The sequence below is a fragment of the Juglans regia genome, chromosome 13, assembly GCF_001411555.2.
Source record: "Juglans regia cultivar Chandler chromosome 13, Walnut 2.0, whole genome shotgun sequence".
Classification (NCBI taxonomy): Eukaryota; Viridiplantae; Streptophyta; class Magnoliopsida; order Fagales; family Juglandaceae; genus Juglans; species Juglans regia.
In genome coordinates, this window is record NC_049913.1 from 35,613,235 (window position 1) to 35,634,979 (window position 21,745).

General features: G+C 38.5%; 1 protein-coding gene across 7 annotated transcripts in view; it reads left to right on the forward strand.

Annotated features, from left to right (window-relative positions):
- The first annotated feature begins 464 nt into the window (after positions 1-464).
- The window catches only part of LOC109013157, a 44,241-nt gene continuing 22,960 nt past the window's right edge, over positions 465-21,745 (forward strand). For 4 of the 7 annotated variants that reach the window (XM_035684633.1, XM_035684632.1, XM_035684636.1 and 1 more), the window contains exons 1-6: positions 465-2,065; positions 12,347-12,432; positions 12,633-13,025; positions 13,121-13,204; positions 13,336-13,719; positions 20,882-20,942. In XM_035684633.1, the coding sequence (XP_035540526.1) occupies positions 790-2,065; positions 12,347-12,432; positions 12,633-13,025; positions 13,121-13,204; positions 13,336-13,719; positions 20,882-20,942 (2,284 nt within the window). In that variant the 5' untranslated portion in view covers positions 465-789. The remainder of the gene's footprint in view (positions 2,066-12,346; positions 12,433-12,632; positions 13,026-13,120; positions 13,205-13,335; positions 13,720-20,881; positions 20,943-21,745) is intronic. The other 3 variants (XM_035684637.1, XM_035684634.1, XM_035684635.1) reach the window with 3 other exon arrangements.

A 21,745-nucleotide genomic window follows, 5' to 3' on the forward strand; every position in this document is an offset into this window, starting at 1 on the left:
ACTTTTTCTAATCGATGATTTTGAAAAAAGGACTACGAGCCTTTTAAAAAAATATCTAAAATTAATAAACTGCAGTGCACCCATAGCTTACATTGTCTCCAATAATGATGTACTTAAGAACTATCTTTTAAGATAACACCATCTTTATAAGGTATGAGTGATAATCAATAAATTGATCCTAAAATTCATTTTATTTTCTTTATTTTCGTCAATTTGTTATTATATTAGAATGTTTGTTGAATTTCACCCCCACTAATGTATCAGTTTTTTCATATACAATAAAATTTGATTGCTTAAAAAAAAATAAAAAAGTATGAGTTCATTTGGCCAATAGAATAACGACAGGTGTGTACTTTTAGCGATACGCGAAAGCCGATCTATGGACGTCAGAGCACGCTAGAAAATCCCAACCATAAAACATCTTCCAAAACGAACCTACCCCAATGCCTGCAAAAAACGCGAATCTCTCTCTCTCTCTCTCGGACCCTTGAAAGCGAAATCGAACTACGAAAAAAACAAATCAGTCTTAAAAAGTAACGGGATCCGAAGGAAAATACGAACCAGAATAGCTGCAAACCCTAACCCTAGCCGCGACTTACACCCCGTTCACTCCACTCCACCTCCCCCTTCTCGTTCTCCGTGCACGTGAAGACGTTAGTCAGAGATAAATTAGGGTTGGGGTTTTTTTTTTTCCTTTTGTGTAGATAAAGGTGCATGTGAGGTGCCGAAGCCGAGCTAGATTAGGATTAGGGTTAGGGTTAGGGATAGAGTTAGGGTTTCGGCGATGGAATGCGTAGGTGGTGGTTGTGGACGTTGTCGTTGTTGCTGATGACCGGATGCCAATGTCACAGGTGGAAGAAGATGATGGGTAGGGGTGCGGACGGAGGTTGCGGCACCGTGGAGAGGCCTTGCCCTGTTTATAGGGCTCCGCCCAAAATTCCGGCGATCCAATCTGAAATTCCAGACAAGCAGACTTCAGCAGACATTGATTTTTACTCGCAGGCTAGAAAAGCGCTCTGCGAGCGCTCGCCCTTCGACGTTTCCGAAGATAATTCGGCTATCAGTTCGCCCACCTTGCCCAGAGGGTTGGCGAGTTTCTTGTGGAGGAGCTCGGATAGTCGGAGGCGGCATAAGAAGTCCCATTCGGGCGCGGACAAGAAGTCTTCTCGGTCCACTCGGGGTTCCAACGTTTGGTTTGAGACGGAGGAATACTTTAGACACCTGACATTGCATGATATCGATTCATTGTTTGAGATATCTTCTCCTTTTAGTGCTTTAGCTACTAGGGAATGTATTCTGATTCCGTTTTCGGAAAATGCTCGGAGGACGAACGTTGGTAGTTGTGGAAATGAGAATGTGAATGCGCATGGTGAGAATGGGGACGAAAATTTGGTTGTTAAAGAGGAGTTGAAGAGTGAGGGTGGGCAGTCCATGGAAATTGATAGCGTTGGAGCTGACGCTTCGCCTCAGGATGGAAAAGGTAGTTCCGAGTCCCATATTTTTGTCGGTTTAGAGTGGCTTTTAGGAACTAAGGAGAAGGTTTCTTTAACTTCGGAGCGGCCATCAAAGAAGCGGAAGCTTCTCGGTGGTGATGCTGGGTTGGAAAAAGTTTTAATTGCACGTCCTTGTGAAGGGAATTCATCTTTGTGCCAGTTTTGTTGTATGGGTGACACGTGCAAGGAGTCCAACCGATTGGTCGTTTGCAGTTCGTGTGAGGTTGCAGTTCATCAGAAGTGTTATGGTGTGCAGGAGGATGTGGGTGCGACTTGGTCGTGTGCATGGTGCAAGAAGAAGAGTGATTGCAGTGGTATTGGTTCATCGAAAACTTGTGTTCTTTGCCCCAAGCAGGGTGGTGCTTTAAAACCTGTTCATAAGAGTGATGAAAGTGGTGAATCTATGGAGTTTGCTCACTTGTTCTGTTGCCATTGGATGCCCGAGGTCTATATAGAGGACTTGACGAAGATGGAGCCAATCATGAATGTGGGAGGAATAAAGGAAACTAGGAGAAAATTGGTGTGTAACATATGCAAGGTGAAGTGTGGCGCTTGTGTTCGGTGCAGTCATGGTATGTTCCGTTGCTTCCTTGCTTTATTCTTCATTTCTACGAGCAGAACATTCTAGTAATCGGAATATGTGGCCTGCTTGTGCATCTGTTAGACCTCTGTTTTTGGGTCATATTTGGGCTGATACAAGTACATAGTGTTGTAAGCTTATATCTGCGGATCTTTGAAATTTAGCATGTTTCTTGGGAAGCGGAAGAATGGTGGTTACCTGGTCTTTGTTCTAAATGAATTTTGTGACTTAAAGAATGAAATAAATGACCTTTTTCCTAAGTGTTTAAGGCCATATATTTCTGTGTGCATAGGTTTTTCTGGCTATTTGCTGTTGGAAAATGCAAAGGTTTTTGTGGCATTGGAAGATTGGAGTTGGTTGAACTTTTTTTGTTTACAGGCTGTATTCGCTTCCTCTCCTGCAGTCCCTGTAACACATGGAAATCTCTTTAGTGTCTAATGACTGATTCATATCAGCGTTGAAATTGAGTTAGTCAAATGATAGATAACAAAGTGGGGGGCAGGGACAGTCCTATGTTCCTTAGAGGGAAACAAAAGGGAAACTTCTCCTTGGGTGTGCTCAATTAAGATCGAAAACAAAGTAAATATGGAACTACCTATAGCTTCTTGCGTACAAGTAGAAGCCCTAAGGTGGTGTTTAAAACTGCTCTCAGGTTCTTTTTTACAGAAAATAGTCCAAAATGAACTGCTGAACATGTTCTAAAAAACTGTGAGAATGTAAAAAATAATGCCTTCTGAGTTTTGAAAAACAAAACCATTGAAAATATCATGTTTTTAAGTGTTTTAATTTTCTGCAATTTGCAAATTTTTTTGAAAAATTATTTTCAGAAATTACAGCCGAATAAAAATTAAAAAAGAATCTTATATCGATGAATTTTAAAGTGAACAGATGGTAGCTTCTTTTCAATATTTTGGTTGCTAGCCCAGCGTCAATAGCTCAATCTGTACTTGACATCTTTTCACTCTGCCTTACCCTTTCATATGCACCAGATTGCTGAACCTGAATATTGATTCAATAGTTCTATTGACAACTTTCTTCCTATTGAAGCACCCAATCTGTACTTATCATTTCTGAAGTTTAATTAGCCAGAAAACTTCATTTCGTTGTGGCTTTCTATGTCTATGCCTGTGTTGGCCTGAATGTTTGCTTGTTCACTGGCATTATAGGCTTTAGGTGCTGTGCCCCCCTTTCCCAGACTTCCAGTCGCAACTCCCCTCTCTTGTAGGAGGTTATAGGATTACATTGCATCAAGCTCGTCCCTTCCACTCTTTGGTATGATTTCTTCGTAACAGCTTGGATGACTGCTCATGAAAGCTCCCTATTCTCCAACCGATTAGAATTTTAGGAATTCTATTCTTCTTTTTCTACTTGCTTGCTAGGTGGGTTTATCATTTTGTATATTTTCCTTATACTTGGTTTGTGCCCTTCTGTGCTTTAATAAAAACTGCATCACTTTATAAAAAAAGTATGATTTCTTCCAGCTCTTCCCTTATTATCATCATAACTTAAATTATTTTCTACTGATAAAAAATAACTTAAATTATTTTTATGTCCAATTTGAAGAGGTTTATAGTTTTGTTGTTTGGACATCCTCTTTAGTTGGCTTATTGCACTAATTGGTCTTTTGTGGATTATTTGCTTTATTGACATGTTTTTTATGCCTTTTACTCTTTCCAAAATTTAATGAACTCCAAAAAAGAATGTACCTTTTTTTTTCCTCTAATTTTGGTATTTAATTGAGGAAAAAACTGCCTGCCAATTTGCACTTTTAGTCACGTTTTTTTTTGATAAATACTTTTAGTCACATGTAAAGTGTTGCTAAATGGGATCATATGCTTCAACATTTATCTTATTTTGAAAAATTGGCAAGTTAGCAGTTGGGGACATGATGCACGGTTCTGTTGACCATATGTTTCAAGATGTGCAATTGAATTCATCCTTGTTTTTCTTATGATTATAATATGTGCAACATAAATTGCAGTGTTTACGTTGTACTCATAAAATAAAGTGGGAAATAGGTTGTGCATTTTGATGAAAAACTCTTTTTTATCAGTAAGTTATTCACACACCCAGTTCTCCTGACCTCATACTTCACATTCCACCATATTCTTAGAGGGGAGGAGTTGTCTTTTAAGTTTGCTTTTGTGATGCCAAAACACCTGTTTTTTTTCCCCCCCGGTAAAGAAGAATTTTACCGATGAGAAAAGTAGGCATTCAAAACACTTGTATCTGTTCTGTAGTTACTGTTTCTTAGTGGGTGCCTATGGTTCTTTAGCGTGCAACCAAAATCAAGTAAACAAACTCTTAAACAAGGAGAAATTTAAATTCTTACTAAAACAGAGATAGATATGTATACTTAATAATACAAGTTTGTAATTATCAAAAAATAATACAAGTTTCTGAAGATAAATACAATATGCCTTGAGCCTGCACTGGTAATTAATGTTTGGGCTGAGTTGAGTCTCTTTCCTTAGCAGTTGTAGTCCTAGTGCCGCTTCTTGCTTTATCCAGATTTGAAGATAATTAAGGTTCAATTACAGTGATTCAATTAGAGCCCATCTTCTTTTTGATGAGTAATAAATCCGTTTAAAAATGGAAAGAAACTATGTATACAAAGAGATCTTCAAATGTTACTCTAAAATTTTTTTTGTTTGATCGGTAAACAAAATTTTATTGATCATAAGAATAGGCAAAAGCCCTGGTATATGAGACATATACAAGAGCATCGCCTTAGCGTGCTAGTTCAACAATACAAGAAATTCATGAAAACTCATTCTATTGAAATCAATTCCAACCTGCCAATTAAGTAAAGTATTGGAAAATAATTTCCTAAGCTCTTCCTTTAATCGCTCTCGATCTTCAAAGCTTATGTCATTCTTTTCCCTCTAAATGCACCACCATAAGCATATTGGGATTATCTTCCATATTGCGGCAATATGAGAGTTACCTTTTGAAGGCCTCTCCAAGAAGCTAAGAGATTGATCTGTGGAGGAGCTAAAATTGTTATTTTTTAAAACTCTTTGTACTTGGGCCATTGCTATAGACTTAAATGGCATGGACCTTCATGAATTCCTAGTTTCCAACATGTCTTCATAAACAGGGCATTTTCTTTGTATCATGTTACTTTGGTAATTCAATAAAGTCTTATTTTACTTATCAAAAAAAAAAAAAAAAGAAGCTAAGAGATTGATCACCCTTCTCGGCATCGCCCAAGTTACTCCCACCCAAGTGAAGAAGTCGTTCCATAATGTTGTGACAATTTCACAATGAAGTAATAAATGACCAACTGACTCCCCACTCTTTTTGCACATACAATGCTCCATGACAATGAATCTGACATTTCCTTAAGTTGTCGAGTGTTACATCTACAACTAACGAGATATAAAACAACAAACACCCTACTTTGCATGAAACAACTATTTGGTCATAGAAATATATTAGAAACACATTTTTTTGGATAGGTAAGCAAAAAATAAGTGACTATGAGTGAATTTAAGGTAGCTCCACTAAGGGCTCGTTTGTTTTCGCAGATGGGATGAGATGTGTTGAGATTAAAGTTAAAAAGTTGAATAAAGTATTGTTAGAATATATTTTTTAATATTATTTTTGTTTTGGGATTTGAAAAATTTGAATTGTTTATTTGATTTTGTATTGGAAGTTGGGAAAGTTGTAATGATTAGATGAGATGAGATAAGATGTTTTCTAAAAACAAACGAGGCCTAAATATACTGTTGTTCCATTCAATCAGAATGGAAACCAATGCACATGATTTTTTCTGCACTTTTAATTAGATTTCTCTCCGTACAATATTTTCTTCTCTTAGTTTTCTTGTGCATTGCTGCTGTGTTGGTACTTTCTTATGGTGATTATCATGTAGTCCAGTGGTGATTAGCATGTAGTCTAGTGTATTCCTCTGAATCATTAGGTTTGCATTGGCTGTGGGTTGGTTTTAGATGGGGTTGTGCAAGGAGGTATTCATTGATCAGAAATTGTTCGAGCTCAAAAAGGAGAATGCAAAGTGGTGGAGGATTATAGAAAGTAGTCATCGTGGGGTGAAGTACATTTCAGTGGACGGGGAAACTCTAGGCTGGCTGGGTTCTATGGTGAAGGATTGTACAGTAACAGTGGGTTCTCAGGAGTTTATGCAAACTCGTAGAAAAGGAGACACTGTGATAATAGTGAGGAAGGGACATAACTTTAATGGTAGTTTTATTTCCATTTCAGAATTTGGTCGTGATAAGAGAAGAGGTTTGCTAGTGATTCCGGAAGGAAGGAAGGGGGAGGGATGGAAAAAGCTGGCTGACATTTTAATGGAGATGGCTGATTTTCAGATAGTTGCTGCAAAGAAGAACAATGGTGAGGGAGGTGTTCCATCATCGTTGGCAGGTGGGGCAAGGACGTACAGTGAAGTGTTGAAGAAGTTACCGTATCAGGATGTGGTAGTGGTGTCAGGTGTAACCATACCTGAGGACGTGCAGCGGAATGGTGTGGCAGAAAGCAGTTTGGCGGGGCTAAATGAGGGAAGTATTTTGAAGATGTTAACGGGATTGGAGGAGAAGATCGGCATTGTGCTAGATGAAATAAATCATCTAAAACGCTGTGTTAAAGGCAAGGAGGTGATGGGCCGAATTGGTGGGCCTGGTATGGGGCTGGGCAGAACAATGGGCCTGGGCAAGGGTCAGACTTCAGGCCCTCTGAAGGTCTGGAGGGCAGTGGAGAAAGCCGGGTCGGGGAAGGGTCTCGGATCCGTGATATCGGACCAGGGAAAGAGAGTGCCGCCGATAACCTCATTACCGGCAACCATGCCGGCACAGAAGTGGCCGACAACCTCGGTCGACCCCTCTGGTGAGATGGGAAACGAGATCCGCCTCGGATCCGAGATTTCGGACCAGAGCCAGGATGCTTCTGTGGAGCCGATAAATGGATTATCGGCAACCCTGCCGGCACAGAAGCTGCCGACACACTCGGAAGACCATTCAGGTGAGGCGGCGAAGGAGGTCCGATGGGAAGAGACAGAGGAGGGGGAGTTTCTGGCGTTAGAGAGTGCGTCTGCGTCTTTGTCTTCAGAGCTATTGATGGGAAATGTATTCTCGGAATTTTGTGTGGTGGACGAAGCTCCAGAAGAAGGGCATGAGTAGTCTGGGTTGAGGGATAGAGAGCTGCATCGTTGTGGGGAGATGCTTTCGCGGGACAGCAACGTGATTCAGAGTGGTCTTCCACTTTTGGTGAGGAGCAGTTCTGATGAGTTAGTTGATGGGGTTGATTCTCTTATTAATAATATGGGTGTAAATGGTGAAACAAATAAACTGATGGTTTCGGTGATTCCCAAGAACAGTATTGGGGAAGAGGGGACTCTTACTCCTTTATGTACACTCCCTCCCAGTGATTATAGGAGTTATTCGACGCATTGGATTTTTAAAAAGGTAGAGGAGTTATAGAAAATATTCGGGGTTTCTTTTGGAGGTTATGAGGAACAATTTATGGCCCTTTTAGTGGCTATTGAAGCTAGCCGTTCAAAATCAGCCTCAATGCAAGATAGGGAACTTAAACGCCTAACATGCTCCATCAATTACGATGTCAAGGAGGGGAGTAGTGGAAGGGTTAGATCAAAAGGGAGGGGTAAGTTAAGTTTTAATGAAGCCTAAGCTCGTTTCTTGGAATGTAAGGGGTCTCAATAATAGGGAAAAACGCCTTCGGATCAAAGCTCTATTGAGACTATGGAAGGGAGATGTGATATGCTTGCAAGAAACAAAGTTGGGTCTTATTGATAGAAGTATTGTGCGTAGTATTTGGGGATGCCCTTATTTGGGTTGGTCTTATTTAGCCTCTCAGGGAGCATCAGGTGGAGTATTATTAATGTGGGATAAAAGAGTGATTGAGGAGATTGAGGAATGTGTTGGAGAGTTTTCAGTTTCGGTGTTGTTTAAAAATGTGAGTGATGGGTGGATTTGGGCTTTTGCAGGGTCTTATGGTCCTAACATAGATAGTGATAGACGACGGTTGTGGGAGGAGTTGGCGGGAATACACTCTTTATGGGATGTGCCGTGGTGTATGGGGGGTGATTTTAACATTATTCGCTTTCCTAGTGAACGATCGGGGCATCATCGACACACTTTGGCCATGGCGGAATTCTCTGAGTTCATCTTTGATATGGATCTTATGGACCTCCCCTTGGTGGGTGGTGAGTTTACTTGGTCTAATGGCCGTGTTTGGTCGAAATTGGATAGATTTCTTGTCTCGCCATTATGGGAAGCACACTACCCAGAAGTTAGCCAGAAAAGGTTAGCTAGAGTCAGTTCAGACCATTTTCCCATCCTTTTAGATTGTGGTGGTATTCAAGGGGGTCGCCGGTATTTCAAGTTTGAGAATATGTGGCTTAAGGTAAACGGGTTTGTAGAGATGGTGAGAAATTGGTGGACTTCATACCAGTTTAGCGGCACTCCGAGTTTTATTCTTGCAGGTAAGATGAAGGCTCTAAAGCAAGACCTGAAGAAATGAAACTTGGAAGTTTTTGGTCATATTGACAATCAGAAGTCTATTTTGTTGGAGGAGTTGCAGGAGTTGGAGGGTAAGGAATTTTTGGGAAGGGCCTCGGAGGAGGAGTTATTGAAAAAAGTGACGGTTGTGGTAGAATTGGAAAGGGTTTTGCTGTTAGAAGAGACTTCATGGCGTCAAAAATCCAGAGCCCTCTGGTTGAAAGAGGGTGATAGGTGTACGAAGTTTTTCCACAAAATGGCTAATTCTCATCGACGCAATAATGCGATTGAGTTGTTACATTCAGGTACACAGGTGCTATCTTCTTCGGCTGATCTAGAAAGTCACAATTGCACATTATTATGAGACTCTGCTTACCGAACCAGCAACTTGGAGGCCGAAGCTTGATGACTTACCGTTTGAGACAATTGATTCACAGCTGGTGAATGTATTGGAGAGACCTTTTGTGGAAGATGAGATCTTCAAGGTCATATATGGTATGGTTAAGGACAAAGCGCCGGGCCCGGATGGTTTTTCAATGGGTTTCTTTCAAACTTGTTGGGATGTGGTGAAAGGTGATGTCTTGCGGGTGTTCAGTGAATTTCATGCTTATCAAAAGCTTGAAAAATCACTTAATGCGACTTTTATCGCACTCATTCCAAAGAAAAGTGGGGCGTCGAATATTGAGGATTTTCGTCCAATAAGTTTGATTAGCAGTGTCTATAAGATTATTTCAAAGGTCCTTGCTAACCGGCTTAGTCTAGTGCTGGAAAATATTATCTCCAAGCCCCATAATGCTTTTATTCATGGGAGATATATACTTGATTCGGTGCTCATTGCAAATGAGTGTTTGGATGCTAGGTTGAGGGAGGGAAGTCCAGGTATTCTTTGCAAGCTAGACATGGAGAAGGCTTATGACCATGTGAACTGGGATTTCCTTTTGTATTTATTGAAGAGGTGTGGCTTTGGAGATAGGTGGATTTCCTGGATGCGTTTTTGCATTTCAACGGCCCGGTTTTCAGTGTTAGTTAATGGCACTCCTGCAGGTTTTTTTTATAGTTCGAGGGGTTTGCGACAGGGTGATCCTTTATCTCTCTTTCTTTTTGTCATAGTTATGGAGGCGCTGAGCAAGATGTTGCAGGCTACTGTTAGTGGGGGTTTCTTATCTGGTTTTCAGGTGGGAAATGGCTTTGGTAGCTCTTGTATCATTTCACATCTTCTTTTCGCAGACGACACTCTGTTGTTTTGTGAAGCGGATAGGAGTCAGGTCCAAACTTTGCGTGCATTATTACTTTGTTTTGAAGCAGTATCAGGACTCAAGGTGAATCTTGACATGTCTGAGATGGTACCGGTGGGGGTGGTCCCTAATATACGCAATCTAGCTAGTCTTTTGGGTTGCAGGGTGTCCTCGTTCCCAATGAAATACCTGAGCCTTCCGCTAGGTGCTACTTTCAAGAGTAGAGCTATGTGGGATGGGGTGGTCGAAAAGATAGAAAAAAGGTTGGCTGGATGGAAAAGGGTGTATCTTTCGAAAGGGGGTCGTCTCACTCTTATCAAGAGTACCCTTACAAATCTTCCCACTTATTTTTTATCCCTTTTTCCTATGCCTGTAGGGGTGGTGAATAGAATCGAGAAACTCTTCAAGGCATTTTTATGGGGAGGCTTAGGGGAGGAGAAGAAAGTTCATTTGGTTAATTGGAAGTCAGTATGTTCTCCAGTTGAGTATGGGGGGTTGGGTGTGTGTAATTTGAGAACTTTTAATAAAGTGTTGTTGGGGAAATGGCTTTGGAGATATCATATGGAAGAGGGTTCTTTGTGGAGGGAAATAATAGATGCTAAACATGGAGTTGATTGGGGTGGTTGGTGTTCTAAAGAAGTGAGAGGGGGGCATGGAGTGGGGCTATGGAAGTTTATAAGAAAGGGGTGGATTATTTTCGTAAATCATATCCGTTTTGTCGCAGGCGAGGGTAACCGAATCAGTTTTTGGCGAGATGTGTGGTGTGGAGAGCACGCATTGGAAAGGGTGTTTCCAGCTTTATATCGTATTGCAGTTAACAAGGACGTGTCTGTGGCGGAAGTGCGATTATTTGCACATGGCTCGCATCAGTGGAATATTCTGTTTAATAGAGATATTCATGATTGGGAATTATCTATGGTTTCAGATTTTTTCAGCTTGTTACATTCTTTTGGGTCTACTATGGCACAACAAGACAGCTTGAAATGGAGGCTCCAGGATCATAAGAAATTCTCAGTAAAAGCGTATTATAAAATTCTGATTTCTCAGGATCACACCTCATTCCCATGGAGGAACATTTGGAGGTCTCGAGTGCCTTCTAGAGTTGCTTTTTTTGTTTGGAATGCTGCCCTTGGGAAGATCTTAACCACGGATAACTTGAGGAAAAGAGGATGTGTTGTATTGGATTGGTGCTACATGTGTAGGAAGAATGGAGAATCGGTAGATCATCTTTTACTACATTGTGATGTAGCAAGAGGGCTATGGGATGAGATTTTTCGACGGGTCGGGGTGGCTTGGGTAATGCCTAGGAGAGTGGTGGAGCTCATGGGTTGTTGGAGAAAATTGCAGGGCAGTCATCAAGTGGCAGCAGTTTGGAGAATGATTCCGTTGTGTATCATGTGGTGTATTTGGACGGAACGGAATATGCGCTGCTTCGAAGACAAGGAACGAACAATGTTGGAGCTGAAGAATTATTTTATGCACACTTTATTGCTTTGGTTTTCAGCTATTGTATTAAATGGGGATGATATACATGAATTCCTATCTTTAGTTTAACACTCGTAGAATGTATCTAGGTGTTCAAATGTATACTTCCGGTGTACTAGGTATATGCCTATTTCATTCACATCAATAAAGTTTATATCTTACTTATCAAAAAAAAAAAAAAAATCAGAATGGAAACCAACTAAAAATTGTCTTTACAGGATTCCTGCATGAAACCGTAAGTTTTTTACCCTAATGAACACCCGATGCTTGGTCCTTGTATAAAACAACTCTCTCACTTGCGTTGTATAGAAAAATGCCATTTTTTGTGAATGTTCAGTATACTCTAACTGGTTCTTGTGTTTGTACCCTAGGCTATTGGGTATTCACAATGATGATATATGTGTGTGTCCTCCCAAAAAAGAAGTGCAAACTAAGCATTGTTCAATGTTGTATAGGCCAGAACTCTCAGGGGATGCATGTTGAAGCCTTGATGATGCATGCCTTGTTACTAATTGTAATGCCTTTAAGGTGTCCTTTAATTTTGTTATATGAGACTATCTAATGGGATTTAGCGTTTGTTTTCACAACACTTCTCAACTCATCTCATCTAATCATTACAATTTTTTCAAATTCCCACACAGTAAAATGCATAATTCAACTTTTTCAAGTCTTAAAACAAAAATAATATTAAAAAAATATATTCTGACAATATTTTATTCAATTTTCAACTTTTATCTTAACTCATCTTATCTCATCTGCAAAAACAAACTAGGGTTGTCTAAGCTTCTCTCAATTGAACTATATAGGTTGTGGAGGGCATACTTTTGCAGGTCTTTGGTTTTCAACTTCTTAAATGCTTATTGTTATTCTTTTAGTGGTTTCTTGAATGATTCTCTTATCTACCTTAAAATTCATGTTTGCTTCACTGAGCTCTTTTCATTGATTGCGTGGTCCTCTTGGTGTTGGGTAAAATTGGCTTGAAGTGTTGGTTCGTTTCAGACCTGTTTACACCTTCTGTTGCTATCCTTCCTCTAGTAATGGTTTGTGTGTATTTTTGTTTGGTTTTTTTGGTGATAGGAACTTGCAGAACTTCCTTCCATCCTTTATGCGCGAGGGAGGCAGGATTCAGAATGGAGGTCTGGGGAAAATATGGATGTGATAATGTAAGCCATCTCTATTTGCATCCTATATTCAAAAATTTTTCTTACAGTTGTCAATACTACTTTTGATGCGCTATAGCTGTTACTACATCATTCTCCTCTCTCTCTTCAATTTTATTGAACCCTTTTTTTTAAGAGCTGGCTATATGGTAGGATGAGGCTTTCTGATTATGGAGACCTATCTATTGTGGATATTTCTACAGGTTGAATTAAGGGCTTTTTGCTCAAAGCACTCTGATGTGCTGGAGAGTAGCAGCAGTTCACATGCAGGTGATCCCTCTTTGGCTGTTGGTGGTGACTCCAATGTTGCTAACCATCTTTCTGTGGCAGTCTCTATGAACAAGTCACCCAAGTTGAAGATCGATGGCCGAAATGGGGATAACAATGCAGCCCATATGGGAACACCTGATACTATCTCTGATAAGTCAGGTGATAGTGAAGTACAACAGATAGAGTGTTCCAATTTTGGAGTAAATGCCAAGATTATGTTGGAATGTGGCGACGCACAGCAACTCATTAATGTGGGAGAACTTGAGAGGAGCAATGAGGATGTTAACCTATATGCATCCCTTGATGTTGCACTGATTTTGAAGAAGGTACTTGTGTTCGCACGCTTTGGGGTGGTCAATTATATAATCTGTATTCAATTTAGGTTGGAATTGTAAATGGTAATGGCTTTTTAATTTTGCAGTTGATTGATCAAGGAAAAATCAATGTGCAAGATGTAGCATTGGAGATTGGCATTTCACCTGATTCATTAACAGCAACACTCTCTGTAATACGCTAACGAGTTATTTTTTTTAATTTAATTTAATTTTTTACCTTGGTGACTAGTTTCTGACCGCACTTTTTAGCATTTAATTATTTTGCTCTTTCTTTTATGTATTGTCTTCACTTTCTCTGCAGGATGCTGGCATGGTCCCTGACTTACAAAGCAAAATATTCAAATGGCTTAGAAATCACACTCATATGAGTACCTTACAGAAGAATTTGGAAGCTAAAGCAAATTCAGCAAGTTCATGTGAGGATGAAGTTGGGACAGCTGTTGAATCTGATGCGTTAACAGTATTGAAGTCTCATATTCCAGACCCTGTTACTGTTAAGTCAGTACCCCCGCGGAGAAGAACCAAAAGCAACATTAGGATTTCGAAGGATAACAAATTAATATGTTCGTCAGATGATATTTTGAGTGACAATGGAATGGTGATGGATAGGATTAAAGTAGATCCAATCTGCAGCAGAGATCCATATAGTTCAAGTAAATCATCAATCTCCAATGCTGCTGAAAAGGTAAGTCATTTTATAATCTGTTTTTTTTTTTTGCAATCTTATACTTATTTGCTTGGAGCTTTTAGTAAGTTTGGTTTTTTTCAGAGATTATGTTTTGTTTGTTGGAAAGAAAGAAATTTAATCGGTGCTTTTGGATTGGGGATCATGCACGTTGGTTTTATCCCCTAGTAGAAGTTGGACATGGGTTCGTGCTGAGAATGGCAAGCTTGTTAATACCTTTTACATAAAATCCCATACTTTGTTCTACCAGTTCTTGGTAACTGTGTCAATACTGCTTGAACTTTCCTTCATGTAGTTATTACCTTGAAGTCATTTCATGGGCGTATTAATTTTTCCTTTCTTCATTTGTAAGGTTCTTTTATTTTGTCATTCTCAAGTCATCCTTCTGTTGGAGTCGCACTTGGAAGTTGTAGCTGTGGATCATTTGAGAAAACAAGGAGAAAACATTAGCAGTAGTTTTATATTTTATTTTGATCCTCCCTTCAGTTTCTTGCTTTATGTTCCTCTATTGTTTGAGGCTCTGCCACACTATTTTGTTTATTTCAACTGAAAATTTCCACTTAAGCTTTTATTGAAAATTTCTACTATTATTTTTATCCTGGTGAAATTCTATGCAACAACACATTTTTAGTTTTGATGTCATTTTGTCATGGATATTATAGGTATATAATCTGTTTTTCCCCTGGAAAGTTGGTTTTGTTCAGGCTCTTTATAGTCAGGTACCTTACAATGACATCTTCCGTGTTCTCTAGATTCTTCCACCCTAACTAGTTCGAGTGGAATCGTGAACCCTTTTATCTCTTGCCCACTTTTGAGTTCTGAAAGTGGTGCTATTGTTTGGAGATTGGATCCTTTCATCTGATTGTGTGACTTAACTGGTCACGGTGTGTATGATTCAATGTATGGTCTGATGTTGCAGCACCATAGTGGGATCTGTTCGTATGCCTAAGGTCACTTGATGCAAGCCAAACAAACTCTGATACCAAATTCGATGTAGTACAGGAATAAGAAAGGAGCTCTAGGTTGCTGTCTTGATAGAGTTCGGGTTTTTTTTTTTTTTTATCTAAAGGCTTGAAATATTGATTTGGTTTAAAAAAATATGGAATCTTGATGGATATTGTTCTCGGAAAAAAGAGTTAATAGTTGCTGGATTTTTGTGGGAGCAGCTTATTCTAGGGTGTAGTGGAAGCTGGGGTTAAGGTTTTGCGGTGGGTACATGCTCGGGAGTTTGGGATTTTTAAATGTTTGAGGGAAAGGGTGGGGTTTGGAGGGGAAACAAAGGGGAGAAAACTCAAGTTTGGGGCTGCTGAAGAGATGATGATCTACAGAATGATTTGTGGTTTTAAGCATAGGGGGTTTTTAAAGTTGTGGACTTGGGAAGTTGTTAGAAACTAAAAAAAAGAAGAATAATATAATTTGCTAACATCCACATCTAGGTGACCTAAACATCACACCTAGGTTATCCTTGGCATCACACCTTGGATTGGGGTTATATCACAATCCTCTAAGAAAGCAAAATTCTCCTTTGTCTGAATTACATTGATATATGTATAGCCAACTAAAATCTAACCCTAATGAGATTTGGAATCTTGGGGCCTTGACTTCTTAGCTTGAGCTGAATAACTATTGATACCCACAAATAAAACCCAATAATATACGAGGCCAATAATATAAAATATAATCCATTGGATTTGGATTATATTTATTATATTCACTCCCTTCAAGGTCTTGGGGTATTACTCCCTTCAAGGTCCAAGGTTCAACACCTCATGGGTGCAAACAATCATTTGGGATCACATCCCCTGGTGAAAAGCTAGTGTTTTAACCAGTTCCGTGTTGGGAAACTTCCGAGAGTGCGGTGCACGGGATCGGGGTTTATTCTGTAGGGGTGGGTCCAAAGGGCCTTGCCTTGGAGAGGTTCCCCGACATAAAAAAAAAAAATATAATCCATTGGACTTGATACTGTTTTTTTTTTTGAAAACTAAGCAAGGGTTTTATTAAACAAGTCAAAAGGCATAGTCTGAGTACCCAAGAAATATATAATAGGAATATATATATTTTTTTTGAAATTATATTAAACTAGGAATAGAAAAGAGATGATAATCCTAATGGACCCAATACGGTTCATTCCCAGATTTCCGACAATTATTTGAATGCCCGTGATTCTGACAATAAAACCAGTTTCTTGCTACTTGTGTCACTCATATAAAGTTGTGGCAACATGGCCATTTATATAATTGTGAATCCACATAAAATTCGACAATATGTTTTTATTTTAAACAAAAACTTTTAAACAAAAATAAGTTTCTTGCTGCCTGCATTACCCATATAAAGTATGTGGCAAATCTTTTATCAGAGGGACCATCTATTGAGTTGATGGCATTTCAGAAGAAGTGAAGTTTATGTAGTCATTAAAACAGAAACTATTGGAGAACTTAACTAAAAAAAAAAAAAAAAAAAAAACTATTGGAGAACTTTACAAGCGATAGAACCTAATGCAAGTGATGTTTTTATTGTACATGGAGCTACAATAAAAGGTATAACATCGACAATTACCCAACGTTATTTGTTTCTTGAGTCCTTTCAGTTCTTTGATTTTCCAGACAGGATTTCCATTTTGCTTTACTAACATTGAGGTCAAGATCTCTTGTTTTTGCTTGAATTGTGTGTTTAGCTATCCCTCTCCCTAAAAAGAACATTGAATTTAGCATATAGTTTTTTTCGTATATTGGTATTGAATTTAGGGTTAGATATATATGTTTTTTTGATAAGTAAGACGAATTTATTAATCTACGTAATTAGGCAAGGCCCAAGTACACAATAAGTATATAGGAGATGAACCTAATTACAAGATAAGCGCTGTGAAAAACAGTCTAAAAGTCATTAAAACTAGTCCCTAAGTTTTGAAGGGAGAAAAAGTGTTACTGCCATATGGAAGATGATTCCTTTGTGCTTGATGTGGTGTCTTTGGTTGGAAAGGAATGGGAGATGCTTTGAAGACAAAGAATACTCAATGGGAGAACTTTGGGATTTCTTCTTTAGCATGTTGTGTTTGTGGGCTAAGGCTCTTGTATTGAATGATGATAATTTTCAGGATTTGCTTTAGTCTCTTTTCGTTTATAGTGTGAAGTAGGTATTTCCTTTGTATATGTCCTGTGTACTTAGGCTTTGCCTATTCTTGGTAATAAAATTTTCTTATTAACCTGTTAAAAAAAAGTTTTTCTTACTAACTGTAAAAAAAAAAAAAAAGAATAAAAAAGCAATTTTCTTATTCTCGATGAGTGTTCCCTATTATCAAAACAACGACCATTCCTCTCGTTCCAAGTACACCACATTAAATATAGAGGGAGGTTGAGATATTTCATGGGTAAGGAAGATACCTTATACCTAGAATGCTAGCCAAGTTCTCCGCATCAGGAATAATTCCTAACAGAACCAATTCTGACTTTGCTAGATTTATTTTCAAACCAGAAACAGCTTCAAAGCACTATAAAAGTTCTCGCAAAGAACTAATCTGGCCTTGGTCGACACTACAAAGAATAAGGGTATCATATGCAAATAAGAGATGAGCAATATTGGTGTGCCAATGTTTGTATCCTCCACAGAAAACCCATGGAGAAATGACCATATGCAATACCAATAATCATTTTGTTGAGAGCTTTCATGGCAATAACAAGAAGTTGGGGAGATAGTGGATCTTTGTCTCTTCGGGAGCTATTGAAAAAAGCTTCTTGTTGTGCCGTTCATCAATATAGTGAAGTGAACTTTCAAAATACAATGCGCTATCCAAAAACATTTCTCCCCAAAGCCGGCTATATGAAAAACGTAGACTAGAGCGGAGGATCACAAAATGCAACACAACAAGGGGCGGACCATCATAAGCAGATAGAAGCAAGAAATTCCAGTTCACTAAATCATAGGCCTTCTCCATATCCAACTTGCAAGGTATCCTCATTTCTTCTGACTTTTGCCTGCCATCCAAGCATTCATGAGCAATAAGCACCAAATCAAGGATGTCATCTTCTTACAAAGTGGTTTTGGGGCTTCAGTACAATCTTCTCCATTAGTGGTTTTCTACTATTGTATTAGATGGGGATAATATTCAGGAATTCTTGTCTTTATTTTATCGTCTTTAGAATGTAGTTAGGAGTACTTATGTATACTTCCTGTGTACAAGGACTATGCCTATTTCATTCATATATATAATATTTTTCTTTTATTGATAAAAAAAAGAGAGTACAATCTTCTCCATTAGTGGGCTCAATCTATTTGCCAAGCCTTTTGATAGAATTTTATGCACCCCATCCACAAGGCTAATGGGACAGTTATCTCTGACCTTTACTGTACTAGGTTTTTTTTATAGGTAAAATAAGAATTTATTGAATAAAATAAATAGGCAAAGCCCGAGTAGACATGAAGTATACAAAGAGAATACCCAGTTACAAGTTAGGGGCTAGATTGGGGATACCAGAAAATCATAAAAGCTAGCTCCATTAAGAACAATAACAAAAGCCCACAAGGATAAAGTGTGGAAAACTCTTCTTGTACCAGGTTGTTTAGGAAGGAATGATTGCTACGAAGGTTGCTTTGAGGCTTTTTTCAACCCTTTCATTAGCACAGAATTCTTGAAAAGGACCCTTGTGATGTCATCTTTAACCACTTCCCTTCCGGTTTGGAAGAATTCAATAAAAAAATCCATTGAGACTTGGAGCTTTGTCACTAGCCATGCTTTTTACCACTTAATCTCCATCTCTTCAAAAGGCTTCTCAAGCCTCCCTACTCCTTGTTGGTCTATGGTTTCAAATAGTAAGCCATCAAGCTTTAGTCTCCACACGAAGTGTTCAAAAAGTAGGTGCTGATGATAATGTACAATATGATCCTTGATTTCCGGTTGATTTGAAGGGACTGACGTTTCTCAAAGCCTGTTGTGTGGTGAAGATAACTAGTAGGTGCACACAGTTTGGAGCCGTGAGGTACCATAAGCTAGACTAAAAGATGATGCATGATGTTTTTAAGAAAGAAAGTATGCTTTTTTGTTCTATGAAAGATAATGAGGAATCTAGACGGGAGAAAAAAAATACAGTTTTATGAAAGCAAGCTGAAGTTCATGCATATATACTCATGTTTATTATTTAGTCATGTTTATATTATCTGTGTATGTTTGTGGCATAACTTATTCATATTTCTAGAAATCTCACCGTGGTAGTCCCACTACCATTCCTACCCTGGAATGGTAGAACTATCCATCATCATCATCTCAATAGCATTGTACCTCTTGTGTGGGCTAGCCACTCGATGAAAGAATTTAGTGCACTTATCCCCTTGCCTAACTCATAACGCCCTTGAATTTTGCCACCAAGTAGGTAACCCTTCAAGGTCTAGAATCACCTGAGTTTTGCATGATTTCCCATCTTTAGACAGAGCTTTTGCCTCCTCCAAGAGAGTTCTTTTGACATTTCACATTGCCAAATATTTGTTCATTCCATTCGTTATATCTTTTTTCAATGCCTTAAGTTGCAAGCCTTGATGTAACTTGGGGATCCTTGGAAGAGGTAAGAAGACCTCCGTTGCATGATTTTATCAATGAAGCTTTCAAATTTCAACCACATGTTCTCAAACTTAAAATATCTACAACCCCCTTGAATGCCCCTGCAATTTAGGGTGATAGATAAATGGTCTGAACATAACTTAGGAAGCCGTTTTTCAATTAGATCCGAGAAATGTGCCTACAAATAAGTAGATACCAGGAATCTATGAGTTCTTGATTATGATGGGTTATCTTGATTGCTGGACACGTGAAAGAGCCACCTACTTGAGAGATATTCGAAAGGTAAGTTAACCATAGATGAGTTGATGCTGGATTCACCTTTCACTTGTGAACCAAGTGACATTGTAATCAGTAACGTCCCAATAGAAGACCAAAACCACATGTCCTATACTCCAAAAAGACTAGTCAATGATATAATTGGAGTCCCATTGGAATCTTATAAAGAGTAAGAACTTCTTATTCCCAAGCAATGTGGGATTCCATACACCACCTACCCTTATCCTTATCATATGAGGTATCACAATCTCTCCCTCTTAGATTTTTGATGTCCTCGTCGGGCTAGGCCATTGTTGGTGGCACGGCTCAAGTCCCACATTTTTGGTTGGGATAAACTCTGATACCATTTGTAACGCCCCAATGGAAGGCCCAAACTACATGACCTATACTCCAAAATGACTAGTCACTAATATAATTGGAGCCCCATTGAAACTTTATAATTGGAGTCCCACATTTTTGGTTGGGATAGACTCTGATACCATTTGTAATGTCCCAATGGAAGGCCCAAATCACATGACCTATACTCTAAAAGGACTAGTCACTGATATAATTGGAGTCCCATTGAAACTTTATAAAGAGCAAAAACTTCTCATTCTCAAGTAATGTGGGATCCCATACACCACCTACTCTTATATTTATCATATGGGGTATCACAATTGGTTGGAGTCTTCTATTGGAGCGTTACATAATCACCTCCTATGTGCCCTAGAAACTACAAAGACTTGACAACTCATCTCACAATAATCTTATTGTGTTATCAAGGTTTAGGCCATATACACCCACCATCTTTTAAATTTTTAAAGGAATAGGGCCCCATCTCCTTTGTTTGTTGTCGGAGATGGTTATACTTCTCGGTTTTGCATCTTAAAAAGCATGCTCAGTTGAAATTAGGAATGTGAGGAGGAGCAATAAGAGGCATGCATTTGCCCTTCTGAGAGTGTCATAAATAGGTGGTTTATTGTTAGAAATGCACTTGTTCTCCATATATGTTTTTCAAAGAGTAATGATATACACACAACACATTGTACAATACATTGCACAACAATGTTATATAATCAAGGTATTTTTGTAGAATAATGTTACTTTTATAAGATGTTTTACAAAAATACCTCTCATTTAAAACATAGTTGTATAAAGTGTTGTAAAAAATGTTGTGTGTAAATCATTTTCCTTTTGCAAATGTTAAACTATTTGCCGAAGTTTTCTGGAGTTCCTTTTTTTCATTTTTTATTTTTATAAATTTCTGGAGTTCTATTTACACATTTCAGTAACCTAGATCTTATATGTTTAGTTTTATAAAACATATGTTTTACAATTCTTTTTCATTTTTGTTTGCAGTACTCCAATGAGGCTGATGAGACTGAAGATTCTTTGCCGAAGCGTTCACCTAAATGTGAAGGTTTACCTCTTTGACTCCTTATTTTGGTTTACTTATAATAAAAAAAAATCTTCTTTGTTGGTCTAGAAGTTGTTCTAATTTCTTTTGCCATGGTTTTAAAAATTGTTCATGTTCTTGGTGACCTGTGCAGTGTCGGGTTTTAAATTTTCGTATTGATGTGTTTGAATATAGCAGTTGTCTCCATGCTTGTTGATTATGTCTAATCTGATATTTTGAATCCTATTAAATTCTGTTCTCTATTCTTTTTATCTTTCTCAACTTTAGAAATTGGAGGAGTTATATTAACAGTAAGATACGATTCTGGTTCACTCATGAAAAAGATGTGGTTGAGGTTTTTATTTCCTATAAAAAAAGGGAAGATATGATTCAGGTTTTTGGTATTTCCTTTTAGCATTAGAAGTTAAATAATTTTGGCTCTATTTGTTTTGGTCAAAAGTATTTCCGGGAAAGTGTTCAATACTACCAATCAAGAAAAGGGAAGGTGTTCAATGGTAAGAAATAATTTTCAGCTGTGGAGCAGACCTCTTCCGTGGGGGAAGCTAAGTGGAGATTGAGATCAGAAAATAATTTAAAAATATTCATATTGGGCTTTTCTGTGGGCAGTCCTTCGTATGGCAGCGTTAATGTTTCTCATCTACTCTTTGCGGATGACACTTTAATCCTTTGTGAGCCAAATTCTGATCAGATTCGTTCTCTACGGGCTCTCCTGCTATGTTTTGAAGCTGTATCAGGCTTTAAGGTGAACTTATCAATGTCTGAAATGATTCCTGTTGGTATGGTCAATAATATAAGGGATTTGGCTG